The sequence below is a fragment of the Spodoptera frugiperda genome, chromosome 11, assembly GCF_023101765.2.
Source record: "Spodoptera frugiperda isolate SF20-4 chromosome 11, AGI-APGP_CSIRO_Sfru_2.0, whole genome shotgun sequence".
NCBI classification, from domain to species: Eukaryota; Metazoa; Arthropoda; class Insecta; order Lepidoptera; family Noctuidae; genus Spodoptera; species Spodoptera frugiperda.
The window spans coordinates 3,137,894-3,159,951 of NC_064222.1; the positions used below are offsets into that span (position 1 = coordinate 3,137,894).

At 34.1% G+C, this 22,058-nt stretch overlaps 5 protein-coding genes across 7 annotated transcripts in view; 2 read left to right on the plus strand and 3 right to left on the minus strand.

Moving 5' to 3' along the window:
• Window positions 1–1,558: 1,558 nt before the first annotated feature.
• On the minus strand, window positions 1,559–2,445 carry LOC118274715 (elongator complex protein 5). Its single transcript, XM_035592388.2, has one exon. The coding sequence runs from the start codon at window positions 2,335–2,337 to the stop codon at window positions 1,582–1,584; it is 756 nt and encodes a 251-aa protein (XP_035448281.2). The 5' UTR covers window positions 2,338–2,445; the 3' UTR covers window positions 1,559–1,581.
• A 272-nt stretch (window positions 2,446–2,717) lies between these two features.
• On the plus strand, window positions 2,718–4,200 carry LOC118274670 (NAD-dependent protein deacylase Sirt4-like). The gene is made up of 4 exons (XM_035592319.2): window positions 2,718–2,987; window positions 3,068–3,258; window positions 3,435–3,662; window positions 3,749–4,200. Exons 1-4 carry the CDS (start codon window positions 2,756–2,758, stop codon window positions 4,082–4,084), a joined length of 987 nt encoding a protein of 328 aa, XP_035448212.2. The 5' UTR covers window positions 2,718–2,755; the 3' UTR covers window positions 4,085–4,200.
• On the minus strand, window positions 4,199–9,502 carry LOC118274671 (serine/threonine-protein phosphatase 4 catalytic subunit). Of its 2 annotated transcripts, none has more exons than XM_035592321.2 (7): window positions 9,335–9,502; window positions 9,039–9,217; window positions 8,628–8,780; window positions 8,117–8,235; window positions 7,639–7,820; window positions 6,553–6,742; window positions 4,199–6,278 (listed from the first exon to the last, which is right to left on the minus strand). In XM_035592321.2, exons 2-7 carry the CDS (start codon window positions 9,186–9,188, stop codon window positions 6,149–6,151), a joined length of 924 nt encoding a protein of 307 aa, XP_035448214.1. In that variant the 5' UTR covers window positions 9,189–9,217; window positions 9,335–9,502; the 3' UTR covers window positions 4,199–6,148. The 2 variants fall into 2 exon arrangements, with proteins under 2 accessions (XP_035448214.1, XP_035448213.1); XM_035592320.2 differs by having other exon boundaries at window positions 6,553–6,754.
• Window positions 9,503–9,950: 448 nt separating this feature from the next.
• LOC118274661 (flotillin-2) overlaps window positions 9,951–22,058 on the plus strand; it is a 287,597-nt gene continuing 275,489 nt past the window's right edge. The window contains exon 1 of one of the 2 annotated variants that reach the window (XM_035592302.2): window positions 9,951–10,121. In XM_035592302.2, coding sequence (XP_035448195.1) covers window positions 10,073–10,121 — 49 coding nt within the window. In that variant the 5' untranslated portion in view covers window positions 9,951–10,072. The remainder of the gene's footprint in view (window positions 10,122–22,058) is intronic. The other variant, XM_035592301.2, reaches the window with a different exon arrangement.
• LOC118274650 (glucose dehydrogenase [FAD, quinone]) lies at window positions 13,104–20,999 on the minus strand. The gene is given in 6 exon segments (XM_035592288.2): window positions 13,104–14,820; window positions 15,352–15,471; window positions 16,363–16,495; window positions 16,881–17,108; window positions 20,650–20,676; window positions 20,679–20,999. Coding segments are annotated over 6 exon segments (2,001 nt in total). The 5' UTR covers window positions 20,932–20,999; the 3' UTR covers window positions 13,104–13,580.

Below are 22,058 nucleotides of genomic sequence, written 5' to 3' on the forward strand. Positions count from 1 at the left end.
TACAAATTTGGCAATGGAAGAGATATTTACTTATACATATAGAAAAAAGCAATGACTGTCAGTTCACTTTAAATGAGCTAAGAAATGTTAATAAAATTACAACTGTAGATTACAAGACGATTAAGATGCGACTAAAAGTAAAGTATGGTGAAAAACTCATTATCACTGAAAAATCAGGATCAACATCAACATTTATATGCTTAACCGACAATCACCATGATATTTTGAATCTAAAAGCGAAACAATCTCATACCGGATCACCATCACCGAAGAAAAGCAAGATAAATAATTATGATGTTCAGATCAGTAGAGAGATAGACGCCGACGGCTTCTAACAGAAATCTACAAAGAAATATTGATGACGATGAAGGTGATCGTCTCTTTTTCCCTGTAACCCTATCCCCGTGTCTGATCCATCGGTTAGGTCTTCATTTACTAAGTACATGACCTAGGTACACAAATTGATTAACTCAATTCAATACCTCCCCTGCTAGTGTCAGAAACAAACACCTTTATTCCGCAGGCACTCCTTTATTCCGCAACTTATTCCGTAGCCTTCTTATAATCTATACCTGGTCAAAAAGGCGGCATATATCGTCGAATTTAATGGCATATATCCCGATCGGTCTAGTATTTGACTGTATACTTCAGGAGCAATATCGCACTCGCAGTCGAAAGATCGGGCCTAAACCCAAACTAGGCGTCTTCTAGATTGGCTGACTGCGCGAGATACCATTCAACATACCGTCCAACACCTTGGCGCTTATAGTAGCTCATTAGCTACTGTACTGTAATAGGTCTATAGATACTTCGCAGTAAAATGGGGTGAATAGGACAGAAGAGGGGTGAATAGATACTATGAAGAATTTGCCCTATACCTATTCACCCTCTTCTGACCCTATTCACCTCTCGATCCCTATTCACCCCATTTTACGGTACATCACTTGTTTTATTTTTTACAATAGGTACTACAACCGCCCGGGTGAGATCATCCGGTAAATAGGTGCAGGTGAAAAACATCGCCAATACTCTACAGCTTACAGAAAGTCCCGAGTTCAATTCTCAGGTCGAGACAAATTGATTTTTTATTTGTAAAATTGTTTCCATTCACGGGACCACAGCGTCCTGGACCTTTGGAAGGCGTACAAGGAGCCGAAGCCAACTCGCAGAGGCATGAACAATTTTAACCTGTGTGTAATGTGACATCAGCCGGCGACTATCCCTGTATGCACTATGGAAGTGCACCCAATCAATCCCCGTTTGATGCAGTATGTGAAATTATTAGTATGCTATTAATTATTAAATAAATACACCAGTTGTATTACAGCATCAAGTGTATACTCCAGATACCTGGCCTAACTTAAGATTTCTCTCAAAAATTGACCACCTACAAAGATAACACCTATTATTTGATGGTGATGAGATTGCCACAATGGCAAAGTGAATATCACCAGTAAGTAGGTAATAAATACACAACAATAAGGGTATATGACAACCCCAACTTAATGGTAATTTAGTACCAGACTAAAAAGGTAAATAATTGAAGAATAATAATAAATAACATAAATGTATAATATTTATTCAAATATCAAGATCTTCATCAGGATCCTCCTCGTCCCAGTCATCTACTGCATCGGGTTCATAGTACACCTTACTCTCTCCTTCATGTATTTTACTCATGTAAGGCAGTTTCAAGTTATATTTGTGTATCTTCTCATTTTGGTCTACTTCTATCTTAAATGTTGATAGATTCGCAGGCAGTGGCTTTTCTGGCTCTTCCTCCTTCTGCTCTAGTCTTACAACAGGACTCAAACTTAACACAGATGTCTTAGTGTCATGTGACAATATCTCCTCGCTCCTTATAATTTTGTTACCTTTTTTTAACCTGATCCACACTTTCTGCGCATTTGTTTTATCATATGATATCACCACATTTACTAAATGATTTAAATGTGTTTGTAGTTTAGAGTTATGTGGTAAACAGTCCTTGTGCAGTATAAGCACTAATCTGTTAACATTTGGGTTATTTTGTAATAGCTTTAAGTATTGAAGACAATGATTCCAACCCATACACAGAGCCATTTGATTTATTGAATCTATTATCAATGAACACTTTTCACTTGTATACTTATTGTACATATCAGGATTAAACTCATCGTGGTACTTAACGTTGGAATTTTTGAAAACATTTCTCCAAAGACTGCTTGGTTGTTCATAACAAAATAAGTTTATGCATTTCTCTTCTTGCACAAGTTCTTGTAATAAGGGTAAGATATTCTTATTTGCATCATCTTCTATAATTACAAACGGAGCAGACTTCAATCTAAATAAAGTCATTTCTTACTTGATTTTGTATGTTGAATAATAAAAATATATATAACTGGAAAATGTTTTCCAAGGAAATAACAAGTGGAGTAAGCATGTAAGTAAACGTCAAAATTGATTGAAGTAAACGTGAAAATGACAGTGACCGGAAATACAACAACAAAAGATTACTTTTGTAGAGAGGTAGTAAATGTTACTAAAAAGTAATCATCTTTCTTATTTCTATGATGGTGTAAGTATAAATATCTAATAGTTATGATAAAAGCTACAAAAAATTAAGCCCATTGTAAGTAAATATTTAAAATTAATTACCCTCAAAGCCTGTGTGGAACATTTAGAAAGTTTTGTGGTTTGTGATGACATTTCAATCAAATTGTCACATCAGTTGCTGTCATACAAAATATTTTATTTATCAGCTGTTTCTTATCAAATGCAAACGCAATACAATGAATTAAATCGATTTTTGCCTCTATTAGAATATAAGCGTAACAAAATGAATTGGTTAAGGATACCTACTAGTTTTAAGCAGTTGACAAGGCAGATAGTTTATGTACCAAAACATAAACCACCAAACCATGAAGATTTTGAGGTTCTTAAAGATTTTTTATCTAAACACAAAAATATTCTTATCCTGACTGGTGCTGGTATTTCCACAGAATCTGGTAATAATTGCTGTACTTGTAATATTGTATATAACGTATCATTTTCCACATTAAATCTTATTTTTGTTTTTTTATTTTAGGAATCCCTGACTACAGATCAGAGGAAGTCGGTTTATATGCTCGTAGCAATCACAAGCCTATACAATACCAAGAATTTATAAAATATCCTAAAGTAAGGCAGAGGTATTGGGCCAGGAATTTCGTTGGGTGGCCAAGGTTCAGCTCTGTGCAGCCAAATGCCACACATTTAGCAATCAGAGAGTTGGAAAAGGTATTTTTATTTTCGTTCAAAGATCTAGGAAAATGCATTAACATTCCATTGATTTATTTTATTTCTTATTTTCTATAGGGTAAGGTTCACTTTGTATTGCATAGGATTATCAGCATACTTCATGGATCTATCTATAGTTTGTTATCATTTGTTTACTAATTATATTGCTGTTACAGATGGGCAAGGTGACATCAATAGTGACACAAAATGTAGACAGGCTCCATCAAAAAGCAGGCTCTGAAAATGTAATAGAACTTCATGGATCAGGGTACATTGTAAAATGTTTGAAATGTCCCTATGAGATTAGTAGGCAAGAGCTACAAGTGCAACTTTTGAAGAATAACTCTTATATGGAAAGCAGCTTCACTATGATAAGACCTGACGGTGATGTGGAATTACCACGAGTATGTGTTCTAAATATCTATCTACTACATTTTTGCTGCTTTTGTCTATTACATTATAAAATTTATTAATATTGTCTTTGTTTCAGGAACAAGTGGATAAGTTCAGGTCCCCAATCTGCCCAAAATGTGAAGGCCCTTTGAAACCAGATATTGTGTTCTTTGGAGATAATGTTCCAAAACATAGAGTAGACCAAGTGAGGAATGCAGTGTCCTCCAGTGATGCAGTGTTCGTTTTAGGATCTAGCTTAACAGTTTATTCAAGTTATAGAATAATTTTACAAGCCCGAGATGAACATAAGAATATAGCATTACTTAATATTGGCCCCACTAGAGCTGATGATATTATACAAATTAAAGTATCTACCAAATGTGGTGACATTCTACCAGAGTTGTGTAATTCAATAAAAAAGAACCTCAGTTGATATTGTAGTACCTGATTTATGTTTGTGTTGTGATATTTGCTACCTCAGAGAAATGTTATTTTTATAGATAGATCAATTTTAGTGACAATGTTTTCAATAAATAAAATTCAGCAATATGATGGCATTTCATTTTAATAATTAATAGTATAAAAGAAGTAGGGATACAAAAGTGGTTATAGAATGTACAATTAATATTTTAAGCAAATCATTTACAATTGATATAGATAAGGATAAATAAATTGTAGGGGGAACTTAGTGATTGTTACACAGCCCAAAATAATTATAGGTAAAGATAAAAGGAGTAGGACAGTTAAATTATGTTATTTGCTTATGACTGAATGTAACATTTTCTGTCTACTTTCTAAACTGAACACAAGGAAACTAATTTGATTATGAGCATTTGGTTCTGTTGCATCAGTCAGTCATAGGTAAATGACAAAGTAAGAACAACAATTTGAGATCACATTTTAGTTTTCTTTTTAGAATATTACTAAAGCCCTGGAAGGCGTCCCAATGTACTCTGGCCATACAAAATTTTGTCAAAAATTTAATGAAATAGAAATTTAGAAACAAGAAATGCAAGCTGAACGTCACGTATCCACGCACATTCAATATAGCTAGATAATGCCCGTACATTGGGACGCTCGGTCCACACATAGCTACACACACTTTGTATAACCTAATTAATCAGCGTTGTTCACAAAATACTTTTCTTTATTTAAATAATTCTTTATCTAATTGAACCATGTAACAATGATAATAGGCGTCAGAATATTCCCTAAGAGAATAACATTATAAAGTAAAAATGTAATTTGTTTTGTCTTCCATCTACAAGTACTAGTCAATTGGATTCCTAAAATATGGTATTTTCGGCATAATGCCATAATGGTATCATAATTAACAAGAAATTGATTGAAATGTATGAAAAATATGCTTCATTAACAGCTATAAATAGTATTCTAGAACTTTAAATTTGTCTACAAGTACCAAAAATCATTTTATTAGTGTAACATGTCTGATGCTATAATGATTTATTAGAAAACTGCATTTTGAACTAGTCTCTATATCAATATGAAAAGATCAATAACAATATGTCTACTTTACGAAAATGTGTATCTCTGGCGTACTATAAGTATATTTTATAATCTCCTTAAACATTATATAATATTTAACGGCAGTGTTCAATGACATCACAAATCACATTTCATGAGCCTGATCTAACATGACAATGCGCAGCAGTAAGCGCTGGAGGTCTACAGGTACTCTTAATTGCTTTTAAGTTGCATAAATACATCTAGGATCGGTAAATATATATGTTTATATAAATGTATAATATATCTGATAACATGGTAATGAGTTTTCGGAATCATTACTTTACTAACAGTTTTAGCATGGCTTCTTTTTATAATGAACACTCTGCTTATCCTACTCTTGTTCGTCACATGAATGCATACTAAATACATATTTTATATACTTAATAAAGATTTATCAACTGGTCACCTAATAATGATACAATGAATACAATAATAACTTAATCAATGGCATAGATTAAAAATGGTAAAATGCCATCTAGTTTAGTAAGGGACTAACAATCAAAAGAAATGCCTGTAAGTAACAAAAAGGATTCATTACACTAAGTCAAGATTACATTATAAATTATTTGCCTGAGAGGATTTAACTTAACTCACATTCAGTAGTGGAACGCGAAAGTTTGTACTAAACTATTGATTCTAAGTCCAAATATCTTCAAAACGCCACCTCACTTACATGGAAGTTTTTGGTATATTGGTAGAAAGGTGTGTACTGTCTCATAAGTATACCAAATACTTGGGTGCAATTGGGAGATCCGAGGGCGCTGTCAACTCGTGATGCGAACGGGAAGCCAGCAAATGTTAGACACATATTCAATGACTTAAAATAAACACATTCAACTTACAATTCAACACCAGTCTTAAGATCACAATTAAATTATTTCCACATGAAATGTTTTGTCACTACAATAAAACCGTACGTAATACTAGATGGGTCGCTCGCTCATGTGTCAATTGTCTATTGTACGCAACATTATAAGAAATAGTCGGCTTGCGGCTTCTTCGAGGGCACACCTCGAGACTCCTGAGGCGCGGCCTCGAATATCGTAAACTCTCGCTGAAGATTTTCGTTCAATTCTAATATTGCTGCCACATTTCCACACCTGTGGATATAAGATTCATGTCAATTCATATCTTAAGTTGTTAACCAAGTGATAATTCAATACAAGGATCATTGACCCCAAGGTTAACATTTATAAGTGCAACACATACTAAAGTCTGTAGTATTGCTTTTTGGTATCTTAAGTTAATGATATACATAGCCAAAAATAAAAAGAATCCTATTAGATACAGGTGATCATAACAGATAGGTAACTCTGTGAGTTAGGGTGAATCAAGTATTTATTTGTAAAAAGAGTAAAAACTTCATCAACTAACCTGTAACAGTAATTTGGAGCAGACCAGACAGTAAGCACAGTCTCATTGAAGTGCCACTTGTAGCCTTCCATTACAAGTTGATGTGCACGGCAGATCATGTCGATGTCATTTGATACGTTGAACTGAGCTACAACATCCGACCCAAACAGATACCCAGCACCACGAGGAGATACCCCCCAGCCTTGGGTATCTGAAATAGATTCTAAAATAGAAAGAAAGAAATGAAACGAATGATTAATATGAATGAAATGAAATGATAGTTATTTGTGCAAATGAGTTACAAAGCAGCAAGAGCACTTGTAGACATCCGTTTTTTTTTGCTGGATAACAGATTGATTTTTTACCGGATTTGTGGTGGGTTTAAGATGAATGTCCACCAGACATCGGTTCGCCCGACGAGATAACGGAGTCTACAAGCGATCTTAGGGTGTCACTACACCATTCGATCGATCATCTTGTTTCGTCGTAACACCGTTATAATAGATCTTTAATGGTCAAATACTCAAACATCACTCAATTTTAAGAATAGTCCTCAAGAATAGTTCTGTCCCTACAAATTCTTTGTAAATGACAGAGAAAGAACGATATTCAAGTACAACTTAAAATTGAGTAGCATTTCAGTATTCGGGCGTAAGTTATTAAATGAGGGAGAATATGGAATGAATTGATGAATGTGTATAGACTGTATAGCATAGCGCATATCTTGAGAACAGTTGCACCTATCCCATAGATTATTTTTTGCACAGAAAAAAATCGGAGGCGAAGTAAAGTTTGTATACTCGTGTACATAGACTGTTTTCCTAGTGACTTATTGAATCAGTAAATATTGTAATGAATAACTAAAACCTATAACTAAAATAAATAAATGTATATAGTGCTAATGTATATTATGTAAATGTATATACTGCCTGTATTGTATAATTACATAATAATATGACATGAAGACATAAGGAGCATTCCGGTTTTGTAACACACCATAAGATTTTAGAAGACTCCTATACATCCAAATTGCATTGCACAAAACCTTGAATGCTCCTATATGTTAGTGAAACCTGGAATTGTTATGGTACTATAAAATACACAAACCTTCGGGGTCGCTCCAGAGCAGGTCACACATTGGGCCATCATGGGGCACCTCTTGCTTGCGGTCAATGGTGCGGATTTGGTCAAGGGTCTGTATTGAAGGGCTCAACCCACCGTGCACACAGAATATTCTTCCATCAATGATGGCTGACAGTGAGAGGTAGTCAAAAATCTCAGTGCAATACCTGTGTAAATGAAATTGGTGATTTGAACATAGAAGAAATGAATGAAGTGTTATAATAAGTATTGGTAAATTTTCCAAAAATATGAACCGAAAAGAAATAAATGAAGAACTTATCACTTTTCATAAAAGAAAAAGTTTATTTTTAGAAAGTAAGACAATTTAAAAAATATTTATGAGTGAAATAAAAATTGAACTAGTTATGAGATGTCAATATAAATAAAATACAAGCATAATAAAATATAGCATTCAGATTTTTTATTCACTATAATTTACTATTTGGTATGAATGTGATCTTACCTCCACACAGTAATAGATCCATATTTCCTAAGACATTCGTCATAGAAGCCGTACACCTGAGTGATCTGTCTAGACTCATGGTTGCCTCTGATTAGTGTGATGCGGTCTGGGTAACGGACCTGAGTAACATAATACCTCACATTAGATAAATGAAAATGCTTACAATATTTTGTACTATTTATACAGTTACAAATTATGATAGCTCAATGTATAAACAAATGCTTTTATCACCACCATTTAAAACAGATTCTATTTGAATTTTAATGTCTTCTAAAGAATTATCATAGTACAGAAGGTGATGTTTCTCATTAATGTAAATGACTTCAGAGGCTATGGAAAGTTAACATCACACAGATAAATTAGAAGTTTGTAACCTAAAAAGGGATACAAATTGTGTTTAGTTTGTAAGTATTGACAACACACAGGTAACAGTAATCACAGTCCTTGTAGTTAGACCTTGAAGATATAAGTTTTTAAGTCAAGGTGGTATAATATAGCATATCTAACTTACCTTTAAAGCCAGTAGTAATAAGAATGTCTCCACAGAATAGAATCCTCTGTCTACGAAGTCGCCCATAAACAAATAATTGGTCTCAGGAACATCTCCACCCACTTTAAACAGTTCTTTCAGATCATAGAATTGACCATGGATGTCACCACACACCTGGAACAACAGTTCAATATGTATTCTGCACTCAACAGTGTACCGAGCGTGTATGTTTGTCGTAAACTTTAATTATTTACAAACAATAGCGCATCATGCATCGAACAGTCGTCGAAACTAAATTCCTCACCTACAGTTAACACGAATTAATTGAAATACTAGATTTGTAGCCAGAACACAAGATCAGCATAAACAAAAATAAGATGTAATCAATATTTATCTCAAAACGATCGCAAAGATACGTGAAAGGTTAATTACCGTGACAGGAGAATCTACCCGCTGAACGTTGCTCTCTTCGACGAGAATTTCGCGGGCCTTGGCACAAAGTGCCTTAACCTCGGACTCCATTATGATCTCGCATCTTTTCAGCTGCTCAATTTGACGGTCTAGATCACTCGTATCAGACATTTTTCTAAATAAAATCACCACGCTTTTATCTGAATGCAAAAATAGTAGCAGTGAGTAATACTATGATTACATGACAAGATGATAACGTGAACAATATGACTATAAATAATTATAACTTAGAAATGAATAAATGTTTGAAGACTCACAGTTTTAAAGAACTTATTAGTATGTTTGCTTTTTGGTTATTTTACATCAGCAACTCAAATTCTTTCTACAAACAATCACAATGCCTCCGCCATTACAAAACGTTCAATCTACCATAGATATTAGTGATTTCTTGTCTATACTTCTTTCATGTAGACTTTCTAGTGTTGCACCCTGACTTTTACGATTACCAGTCTAGGGGTCAAGGGGTCAATTTTACAAAACAGTTTTGTTACTCAAAAATGTATCTCTCTGAATATTTGGAGTCTACCACTGACCAGTAATGTTTATCTATTGTTAACTTCAATGTATTCAATCCCGTTTACTATATATTCGACTGAAAGACTCTTGTCACTATGTATTCGACTGAGTCTATGATCATCAATAAAATTATAAAAAAAATTAAGCTTAATTTTTAAAAGGAGGTTTTTTAAACTAAAGCAATTTGGTGGTTAAAACTGAATGAATAATACGCATTTTATAATGTTAAGCGTGCAACAATTTTTATTTACACGCTGATTCGACAAGAAAGTATGATTGATAATTTTAGGATCTCGTACTTCAAGACTTTGGATTTTATCTGTGAATTTTGTCTATGATATCCTGTAATCAGTTCGTTACTTCATTCCTTTCATTCAATGTTGTTTGTTATATTTATTGATTTAGCGAAAGTTGTTTTTTTTCGTAAAAACAGTAATACAGTGTTGTTTTGTGAATTTTCTTTGAACTTTGAGTGAAAAATGGGCAACATACACACCGTGGGACCGAATGAGGCACTAATAGTTTCAGGTAAATAGAGAATAAGCTGTCTTACACAATTTTTCATGAGTTATTATGAATATTCGGTGATTTATCTGGTTTAAATGATTGAATTTGTACCTATAAGAAATTTACTACAGAATATAGTAGTGTACATCATTTAAATAAAATATGAGATGATGTTTTTTGGTAGAGATAACAAAGTAACCTCTTATCTCGTATCTGCTAAGCGCTGTATTTGCGGTACATCTATATACCGGGGATAAACACCAGTGCGCAAGTACCTATACATGTCTTAATAGTAGTAGGTACTACCAATCATTAATCATTATGATGTAAAAGCTAATAAAGTAGTTGAGACAAGAAACAGAGAAAATTTTACGAGTCCACGCCCAAAATTGCAGCGTATTCTATACATACATTCGTATCTACAAACTATTTATCTGGCTCCGTTTGTGACCGCGCACGCGCATATTTTTAGCGAGTCGAGCAGCTATTAAAACTAGGAGTGAGGCATATTTATCGTAACCGATAAAAGTAACAGATATCTACAAATAAGTAACAACAACTGTTACTGCCAACATATTTTATCTGTTAATTTAATAACAGACCCTCAAATCCTGTTACCACGGCTATTACTATTATTCATTGTAACAGTCCTTACACAAACCGACTGTTAGTTGTTACCAATACCAATACCATAGGTTACTACGTACGGCTGTTACTTTGTTGTACATGCGTATTCAATCTCTCTCTCTTTTCCTCATTAATGAATGACCTTTGCGAAAAGAGACACACCTATTATTTATTTCGGAACATGTTTACTTCTCACTCTTACTAAAGCGATTAAACGACGCTAAAAAGAGAAGCACCTAGTATTTATTAGTCCTAAAATATAGTCGGTGGTCTTGCAAGAACAAATAGTAAGGAAAAAGTGACTTCTATATTTAGTTGCATTACCTGTCAAGTGTTATAAGGCCTGACCAGTGACCATTTTAAAAAATACGTATAATTTATTTTATTTTCTCTATGGCAATTTCAGTTAAAACTGCCATAGAGAAAATTTTGTTGTTTCAAAATAATTACAATTTATAATTTTATATTTCTTTTTTATTTGAAAATTTTGTTTTTTAATAAAAATGCTCTTTTATATCTATTTTCTATACGATTTTCGGTTTTAAAGAGTACTAGATAAAGAGGACGTTTTATCGTCCGTACAATAATAACAGGCTGTTATTTAGTAACAGATATTTGGATCTGTTATTTTTATGTAACAGTAACAGTTATAACAGATATAGTGTTTAACCTGTTACAACCCATCTCTAATTAAAACTGTCTGCATTTTGGCAACAATTAAAATTGAAGGTCATGTTGTGTGCACATTTTTTTAATCTAAACAGATTCTTATTGGATATTCTTGTTTATATTCCTTACTCGCGTTGATTTTATATAAAAGATAAATATTTAGCATGACGGTGTTACTTAATTCTCTGTTGGTATCCAAAACGTCGCCGACGCAAATGATGTAATTTTATTGTGTCCAAAATTAATTCTAATTTACACAATAAACGTATAAATAAATATGTAACAAGTTTAGATCTAGGTATTGCTTACGTAAAATAATAGCAAATATTTGTTTTATACTATGTTACATTTATTTTTTAATTATGAACACGTTTTCAAGGTTTTCCTAGTGTAGTCCCATCATTTTCATCGTAATTTTATGTCGGATAGTTGCCTAATGGCATGCCCAATTATCTTAGTTACATAGGCACAGGCGCGTCAGAGGTGATCTCATTCACGGTCAATACAATGCCTGTGTAAGGCCATAGCGATCGTGATTCCCTATCAACACGGCTGTAACTTCAATAGCTGGTTTTATTTAGGCCAGTACTCGGCTAAATTCGTTAAAACAGATGGCAAACTAATTAAAAACTGTGTAAAAATATTCATGATTCATGAATAACAGTTCTAAATAGTAAACTGAACTGGTCTGCGCCTTTTCTATGCTATAACCCTGGTAACTTTAGGATATAATGGGTTCCTATGAGAAGACAATGGTCCATAAGAGACGACCGCATCTAATTATTTAATTACGGATCATTGTTTGAACGTGCGACAGACGTGAGTTGCGACTTACTAAGGAATATAGGCATATTATTAACTATGTATGTATGTTCTTTACTGGTCCAAATTTCGTTATTTTAAAGAGGCGAATGCAAAAATAAAATATAAAAGTAATAGCAGATATCTGCAAGAAATGAACTCGAGCCAAATTGTGGCTGATAGCATTATAATTGAGAACTTGCGTCACTCAATTCTGCCTCCCAAACGTAACGTTTAGTAGGATAAAAATATTGGAGAATAAACGCATTTAAATGTGTAATGCGCCTTAATTCAGCCAGTTTTGTCAGTGATGACTGATTACAAAAATATTTGTAATTAACTGTCATCAAAGATAAGGGTATTATCGATTACAAGCACTTCTCATGTCAATAGAATCGAATTATCAGTACCTAATCTATCGCTTCATATTATTGGATTTTCTTTGAGGTGAATGATACGTGTGACGTATTTCCGTATACAAGATTTAAGTACCTATTAGCTGTGTTAGCAAAAAGGAAAAATTAGTATTTCAAGCATTGCCATCATATCTGACCTTGGAACGTCAAGACCGGTTGATCGTTATTTAAATATTAATGTAGCAAGTTTGTATCATCATAAATTCATAGTTTGATTAGATATACATTTCAAGAAAAATAAGAAAACAAAACTGTGGGACGTTGTAGAAATCTTCCAGCGCTTTACGATCCCAAATAATGTTTGGGGTGAGATAGAGTTGGTGTTTTCAGTTTTGGTAGGAAAGGATCGTCTGGATCGTAGATAGGAAAGAAAAAAATGAGATGTTAAAAATGACTTTATAGATAAGAACATATAGTTCAAAATATATCTTTGTAAATTTATCTTATGTGTATTTATCTCGAAATAAATGAATGAATAACAACGTTCATGTGTTTTTCTTAGTTGAATCGTTTATTGTAATATTTTCCTTGTCATAATTTTACCTTACAATGTCTGCTAGTAATCCAAGTATGTCGAAGTTTTCCTTGTATACAGTTACGTATACAAACCTGTACTACGTGCTGCTTAGATTACTTCTAATTACTAGTTAAAAGTAAAATCGTGAAACTTTGCGAGGTGCATTCAGCAATAGCACTTACAACGACTAGACATACGAAGAAGTCAAATAATGCACGCGGCTAATTTAATTTTGTTTTAATTAAATAAATATTACCTACTTATCTTATAAGTCTATTAAAATTAAATTAATCTAAATAACCTCGACACCAGGTTATGTCTTAATCCTAAAGGAATTAGTCACATCGTTCTTGTGAATGATTTCATACATATCCTATCGGTGGCTTTGCTTGAGCATAGATCTCCATTCGAACTGGTTTCAGTCGCAGGAAAACTTTAAATCTGTTTTATTTAGAATAGCTTCCAAGTCCTTTTAATCATATCGGCAGCCTTTTCTCCAATCATAATGGCTGGTGCGTTAGTGTGAGCGACTATCGTCCTCGGGATAATACTGCTGTCAACAACTCGTAGATTGCTGATTCCGTACACTCTCAGCTCTGGGTCTACCACTGCCTCAGGATCTGTGGGAGGACCCATCTTACACGTCGTTATTTGATGATGCAACGTCGCAGTCACTGCCCTTACAGCACACTCCCAATAATTGTCACTTCCAAACTCATATTGTTTACAGTTCGGGAATTTCTTTTTGTGCAATGTTGCTCCGTATTTCCTGAACGGTGGTGTGTCCACGAGTTTGATAATATATCTTATTGCAGCTATCATTGTGTCCACGTCCTGTTGATGCGTCAGGTAATTACCATATAGAGCGGGTTGTTGGAAGGGATCTGCTGATTGCAACTTCAAATAACCTTTCGATTTAGGATGCAGTAACATGAACAATACAGTAAAACTTTCGACATTTTCTATTGGTTTGTAGACATCATTGTAGAGCCAATCAGCCATTCGAATTCCTTTGGCTACAATCGTTCCTTCATCAGAAGCTAAAGAGGCACAAGATCCTAATAATTCAATATCTGGATAGTCGCCAATTTCATTTGATATATTCGTTTTTATGTATCCAATAGTTTCAACTCCGGCTAAAGAAGACATAGGACCATCACCATATTGATCGTACTGGATTGTATTCTGTATTGTAGCTATTTTCTTCTCAACAAGTGTCAATCTGGTCTGATTCAAAGTAAATGCTAAAGCCGGGAAGGAAATATGATCGTATAGTGATTCACCCACTTTAAGATCTTGTATTACGGGTATTCCAAAAGATTGCAGTTGTTTTCTTGGCCCTACGCCAGAAAGCATTAGTAGATGTGGTGATTCAATGGGACCTGCTGAAAGAATCACTTCCTTGTTGGCTCTGATTTGGTACACTCGTCCGTTTTTATGGAATTCAACACCAACTGCTTGTTTGTTGATAGGGTCTATGATAACTTTAGTTGCTCTGCTGGATATTAAGATGTGTAGATTCTTCCTCTTTTTGTTCTTATGTAGAAATGCTTTGGCGCTGCTGGCCCTCTGCCCTCTGGTGAGTGTTGCTTGAATATAATTGAAGCCAAATGCATCTGGGCTGTTGTAGTCTACTCTGCGATGACCGTATAGTTTCGCTGCATCCAGAAAGGCCTTTGATAGCTTAGATCTGAAAAAGTACAAGAATATACATTTAAATGGCTGAAAAATTACGATGATGTCAGATTTGGAAATGGCATGCGCTAAATAAGAATGCTGTTTTTATCTGCTGATAAAATATTTGAGTATCTTTTTTCACGTACTCAATAGCATGTGTCAAATTGGTCATAGTAATTGAAACAACTGATGCCGAACATTCACTCTGCACAAATGTTTGAGCAGTGTTACAATGAACTTAGTTTAGCGTCAATGTAGGCTTCATTATAGATTTTGGTTATTTATTTGTTAATTTTTTTCTTACGTCAAGTATATTAGCTTCATATTCTGATAAAGGTTTGAAGAAAAATTTAGGGTTTGTAGTATGTGGTCCTATTTCTCCTAAAGTCAGTATAACACCGGTGGACGTTTACTCACTAAGTATTTATGATTCATAGACAGTGGTAGACTGAAGTGTTAGCACTCAATTATTTAGCCTTATCTATTTTCACATATTAGGCATTGTGAATTTCTGATCCCATAAGTATTTGTAAATGATAATAACCTGAATGGGATATCTTCCACGGAGAGTTCACCATCTCGTCCATGCCACGGCGAGTTTTTAAGTCCTTTAAGATCGGCTCGTTCCGATTTGATGTAGTACGGTATGACATCGTCGTATGACCTGCAATGTAAAATGTCTGGTTAGATAAAAAGTATATTTTTAGAAGATTCGTGCAGTATCTTTCGGTTGTGATGTTATTGCGCATTATTATTATTGAGAAAGATAAGACTTTTGAAGAAAATCATACGAATGTAAAGTGTTTCGATCGTATATATTTATAATAAACTATATATTTTAGAACGTAATATTTATTTTTAGGTCTTTTGTACCTATGGTAATAAAGCCATTTCTACATATGTATTCTATAAGCTTCGGCACGAATGCGTCGGCTCGACCGGAGTGATACCACAGAAAATCGACGTGAAACAACACTTGCGATTGTGTTTCGATCTCGAATTCCAATCCCCGATTCGCCAAAACTCCTACCGGCTTATTCCATAAAAAAAGAAACAAAAAAAATACGTTTCATCAAGAACATTTGAAAATCGTAATCTTGCGAGGACAATCTCCTTTTTCAAACGAGTTGTGTGGATGTAGGTGTATTATGTAATGTTTAAACACATATTTAATCACTCGTTAAGTTGACATAGTCGCTACTAATTACAGGCCTATAGCTATTCTAATTTTGATTGCAAATCATTTGCTAGCAATAAAACTTGTGTTTGACGTATGGAGATACATGTTGATTTTGTCGTGGTTTACCTCAGCGATATATCTATGTAGTAAGTTACTAGAGTCATTAGTCACAATTGGTAGGAATTTGAATATTTTTTTTTATCTCATCCGAAGCCTATAACTAGAAAACTATTAAAACTTCGCCTGCGGTTTGAAGATAAATGCCTAATAATAATTGTTTTTTGTTTCCAGGTACGTTGTAAATGATTTGAAATTGACACAAAGTAAGTGTTTGCTGATGGTCCTAATATACATGTTGTTTGAATGTAGGCTCACCATCCATAGTTGCCGGCTGCTGCGATCCTGTCCCAGTCCTCCTTCATGCCCCTGGTGTAGATCATGTAGTTGACCACGCTTGTCCCACCCACCGCTTTACCTCTCGGCCAGAAGCACTTTCCATCCACCATCCCTGAAACATTCAGAATACAAGAATGAGATATTGGTATGAATGCCAATTTCCTTATTAGTTTAGCCTTATTATGTTGGAGATTTAGATTTTATCCCGTATAAATATCATGGAACTAATTGTAGTTATCCTTAAATAAAATTGCATATTTATAAGTCGCAAGGTAGACGACAGTGTTAGAGGATAACATGGATGGTCTTATCATAAGCTACATACTTAAGTATAAACAGCTTACTTTTAGCACTTTAGCATAAAGTCTGTGTTTTGCCTAGACTTAATTGGTAAAAAATTGAATACATTATCATTTACTAATAAAAACAATAAGTAGTTATAATCCTTGAAGCTCTATGACTCAGATCAACATAAAGTCTAATTAATTAAGTCTTACCCGTGCAAACTCCTGGCTGGTATTCCATGAGGTAAGGCCACACGTAATCAGTTTGTTGGAGTACTGGTGCCAGAATGGGTACATCTGTTATCAGTGACTCTCCACGACCAGCTTCTATGAGCAGGACCGTCGTCTTTTTATCCTCCGTGAGACGGGAAGCCAGCACGCTCCCAGCTGATCCTGCCCCCACTATGATGAAGTCGTATTCCGATAAGGGTCCTTTGAAACCTGGAATCGAGTGAATGATTTCATAGAATTAAATAAATTTGGAATATGTAAACGTGGTCCTTTATTGAGGAGTGATTTGATAGTACCTAAATGGTTAAATAATCTGAAGGATACACGTGTTCATGAATTAAAGATAGGAATATTAAAGCCAAAAGATTTTTTCTGGTTAGAATGCACATTTTTTTGACGTCTCAATTGAATTTAAAAACTGTGGAGATAAAGTTAACAATCCTTCGATTTTCAAGAAGGTCCTCATGTTTTGCAATACGTAATTTATGAAATTTAGTTCGTCAGTGGATAACCTAAAACTTTTAGTACTCCCATGCTTTAGTTCCGCGGATATCCGTACGCAAATTACCATCACTGATTTAATCATGTTACATATTTCTAAGTCTAAAATGACAAAGAAGCGACGTCCCACTTCCTACTTCATGAATTACTGTTGCCCAAGGCCTCTTCCGTATGTTTTCTAATTAGTCATTAAAATATGCCATAAAAAATTAAGGAAGGCTAGCAACAATAATCCGGTTCGCTTTAAAATTAAAATGTATGTTATAATAATTGTTCGTATACAAATAATTTACATTTGAGAAGCATTGTTCGATCATAAGATCGCTTGTCATTTTGTCACTCTACTATTCGCTTCTGTTTTGAACACAAAAGTTTGAGGTCGTATGTATGAAGCATAACCTGCATAACTGCTGAACAGATTTAGATGAGATTTTGCATATGACTTTATAATTTTTTTATTGTAAAACTAGTGCAAATATGTAAAGTAGTATGTTTAATTTTTGTCGAAATATTATGTTAGTAGTGATAAAGGTTATCAATAGATGGCATTCTTATCTTGTACGATACTTCGATATCAAATATTTATTCAAAATTCCTTGTCAATCTATTTCTTGATAGCTGATAAAATCACTTTCGGTACAATACAAGTTCGGAAACTCGTGTCAGCAGTCTGACAGGACAAAAAATTGTACACATTGTACAATTTATTGTGCAATTTTTTGTCGCTATCTCACCAATTGAAAAAATGATTAGTCCGGAGTGCTTCTAGTCGGTAGTCTGGATATCTTTATTTTTATGCACAAATGACAATTAAGAATGTGAAACTAGAGCTCTGCATGTCACATTATGGTTTGATTCATTATGTGTGTTAATCTAGGTCATGGACTCATCAGTGTGAATTACAGGGCGTCAGCTTCAGCTATTTATTGTCAGAGCGCGATTACCATTTTAGATTCCGTGGTTTTATATAATTTCATTTTAATCAACATTCAATTGACTGCACGGTTGATGCGGTGGCTGGGCAACCGGCTGCCGCGCAACGTTCGATTCCCGCACGGAGCAACTCTTTGTGTGATCCACAAATTGTTGTTTCGGGTCTGGGTGTCATGTGTATGTGAACTTGTATGTTTGTAAACGTACCCCCAACACAGGGGAAAATTCTAGTGTAGAGCAACGCTTTGTTATTTAAAAAAAAAAGATAAAAAACGAAGAAACGAACGAAAACTCATGTTTTAAGCATCCATTAGTTTGATCAGTATTTATAATCAATGATATAGTAATTTAGATAAATATATCGTCTACGGTACACGATATGCTAAAATATTATAAATTGGTTTATTAAATACTGTAAATGACTTTGAGAAATGTGAACAAGTAATTGACTTCCTTGATTGACTGACATCAGCTTACGCATAAAGCATGTTATAGTTTAAATTATTTATAAAAGTTTTTATAGTATAGTTTTAATATGAGGAAATGTATGTTTTTATCTAGTTACGTTAATAAGCTTCCCACTGCATTAAAAAATTAGAAGATATATACACGACTTTGTCTTTGATTTCGGTATCGTGGTTTTTATAGTTCTATATTAACTATTTATTTATTAGGTAAAGGATTCAAAATTGTTCACTTATCTAAAGTCTGGAATTATTCTTGATGATAGACTCATTATTACTGTGGCATTCATGATTAGGTTTATACCTTAAACTGAACGTTAATACAATCGAATAACCATAATACATTCGTGATTAACAATAAAAAGTATAAAATAAGATAATAAGCTGTCGCGTCCTGTGATTCACACCATTCGTTGCAGTTATAATCGTATCATGCGCTCACCGGACTTAATTAAATGCGAAATTTTAATCAACTACTGTCGGAAAGATGCTTAAACGTATCATCATTTGTAAGGGCTTACTGTAATGTTAATAAATTACGAGAAATATGGCTCAAACTTATTGGATTATATTCATTAATTTGTGTTTTAATGGATCCCATAATAATAGAGTATTCTGTGCCCATAGTAGTATTTTCTCCTGTGGTGGAATTGAAGCCTCGGTACGTTGTGCAGCAGCCATTTTCCCAGCCACTGCATCAACCATGTATTCAGTAAAATTACTTAGTTTCTTTAATAAATCCTTTTCAGAATTTTTTGTTGCTCAAATATTTCCTACTGCTTTTTGGGCATAAAATCTTTGTTTAAACTATGATGCAAACGCTAATAGTCTTACAAATGCAAAGTTAGTTTAACAGATTAGCAATTTTTTATCATCTGTCAATTTGTAAGTAAGTATAGGTATATGATTTAATACAAGTTCGTTGACTTTAGGTACTTAGTTTTCCTTTGTAGACTTATTTACAGTTAAAGTAATCGAGAAAACGTGAGGACTTGGCTTCGTATGAATAGAAGAGAACAGTTAGACAAACGTGGATTGTATCGAAACCATGTATAATGAACTTAATGAGTGTTTTAGTCAAGAAGGACCATCGTAGTACCGTTTTTCTCCAGTTCTAGGACAAATTCTAGATTTTGCACTAGGATTCATTATTTGAAATCGAGAATCGTAATAAAATTTTGCAGTATCTAGATCAAATCATAACCTTCTTTGTTTCAGGCTTATAAAAACAATAACTTATTTATTATTGTTGTAATTTACGAACAATTATGTGGATGATAAAGGTTGAATTATTCAGTAAACTGAAAATAAAATAAAACTAACTTGACAAGCCCTTGATCATAAGTGAATGTTTATACAAAAAAATATATAGCAATGACGTAAATAACAAATATTTAAAAGTTGCCACACTAGTTACGCATGATCTTGATTTTTTAAATACAATAAAACCGGTCAATTGTCTCGAGAATATTATCAGGAAACGTGTAATAACAATTGTAAAAAAGGACCTTCTAAACAAATCCACTTAATTAGTACATTAGCTATAATTTGATGACGACGTTGATAGGAATAGGTATATTACAATGCCTAAACGTATCTTTTGTGAATATGACTTGCTATGTTATATAAATATTTAAGACTAGCTGACCCTACAAACTTCCTACCGCCTCCAACAATTTTTCTCACTTTTCACTTTTAAACCTATGAATTTTCACAAAATAATTCTAGACCAAATTTGTCAAATCGGTCTAGCCATTCTCGAGTTTTAGCAAGACTTAACGAACATCAATTCATTTTTAGATATAGAGATAAAAATAGATCACTTAAATAAAATTAATAAATTTTGTACATACCTTTAGGCAATTCATACTGGTCTCTTAAAACGCAAATATATCAGGTTCATCCTTTTTCAAAGGTAACACCTTAGTGCTCATCATTGCTTCTAAGACATGACTTTTGACTTGAGATCCTGACCTCTTTTCTCTAAACCCATTTTCGTCACAGTAACCTCTGCATTCTCTCGGTACCGCATAATTTTCTTCTTCAACAGTCACATATTCTTCATAATTATAATCATAACTTGAACTATTTTGTAGTAAATAAAATAATATTAAAAATAAAATATTAATTTTCATGTTGCCTCCTTTATTGTGAAATCACACTGTTCTTGGCCGTGATCAAGATCATTCTGAGCATGGCTTGCGATTTAGTTGTTTGCATTAACCGGTTTAACTGTTAAAGCTATTATTTAATTTTTATTAGTATTTTTATTCAGGAAATGAGAACTTTGAACTTGAATTAGGTCTAAAGTAACATGTTAGAGAAAGAAAAAGTTAATTGTAACGGTCTCTCATGTCTCATCACCGGTACCTAAATTTTTTCGCGATTAATACGAGTGTCTGGGGTTCGGACATTAATCTCTATCGAATTATGTTCGGTTTTCTTAATTTTTTGGTTGTTTTTGGAATCGCAAACAGGTTTGTTGGATTTAGGGTCCGTTCACACAGACCGGCTCGGAGAGGAGAGCAAATTTTTGTCACGTTGAAAATAGAGATTTAAGAATTTGTATTAAGGTTTATTTTTTAATGTGCACTGTTTTTTTCTTTAAAAGTGCTTGACGGCGCTTGGTGTGAAATAATAAACGGAGCTGATCGGCTCCGATCGCGTGCTCTTTCTCGCTCGTGCAGCCGATCGGCTCCGAGCGCATCCGCTTCCAGCCGGTCTATGTGAAATAGTTGGCGACTCCTCTACGACCGACTCCAAACGTATACGATCCGGTTTGTGCGTTCGAGCAGCCGATTGGTTCCGATTATGTACTCTTTGTTGCTCGCGCATCCGATCGGCTCCGAGCACATCCGCTTCCAGCCGGTTTATGTGACATAGTTGGCGACTCCAAGCGACCGACTCCAAGCGTATACGATCCGGTCTGTGTGAAAAGGAAAATGCGCTCCGATGCTCTCCGAGCCGGTCAGTGTGAACGGACCCTTAAAAGTTGTGCTTAATTATTTGTGAATATTGTCTAGTAATTTCCAATTAATATTGCGTAAAGAATCCTTAGTAAGGTCCAGTAGGGATTAAGGACCGGAACATTGAGCCAATATTGATTTAAAATTTTTGAGGGTCTGGTTTCAAAACGGGTTCATGCAAGTTCAAAATCGTCGTGTTGTAATTTTGCATGCATGTTGATTTATTTGATTGCAGACCCGGAGTCCGTCGACCTTTTAGTATCAGATTTTTGGCAGACAGGTTTTTAAGAAAAAAC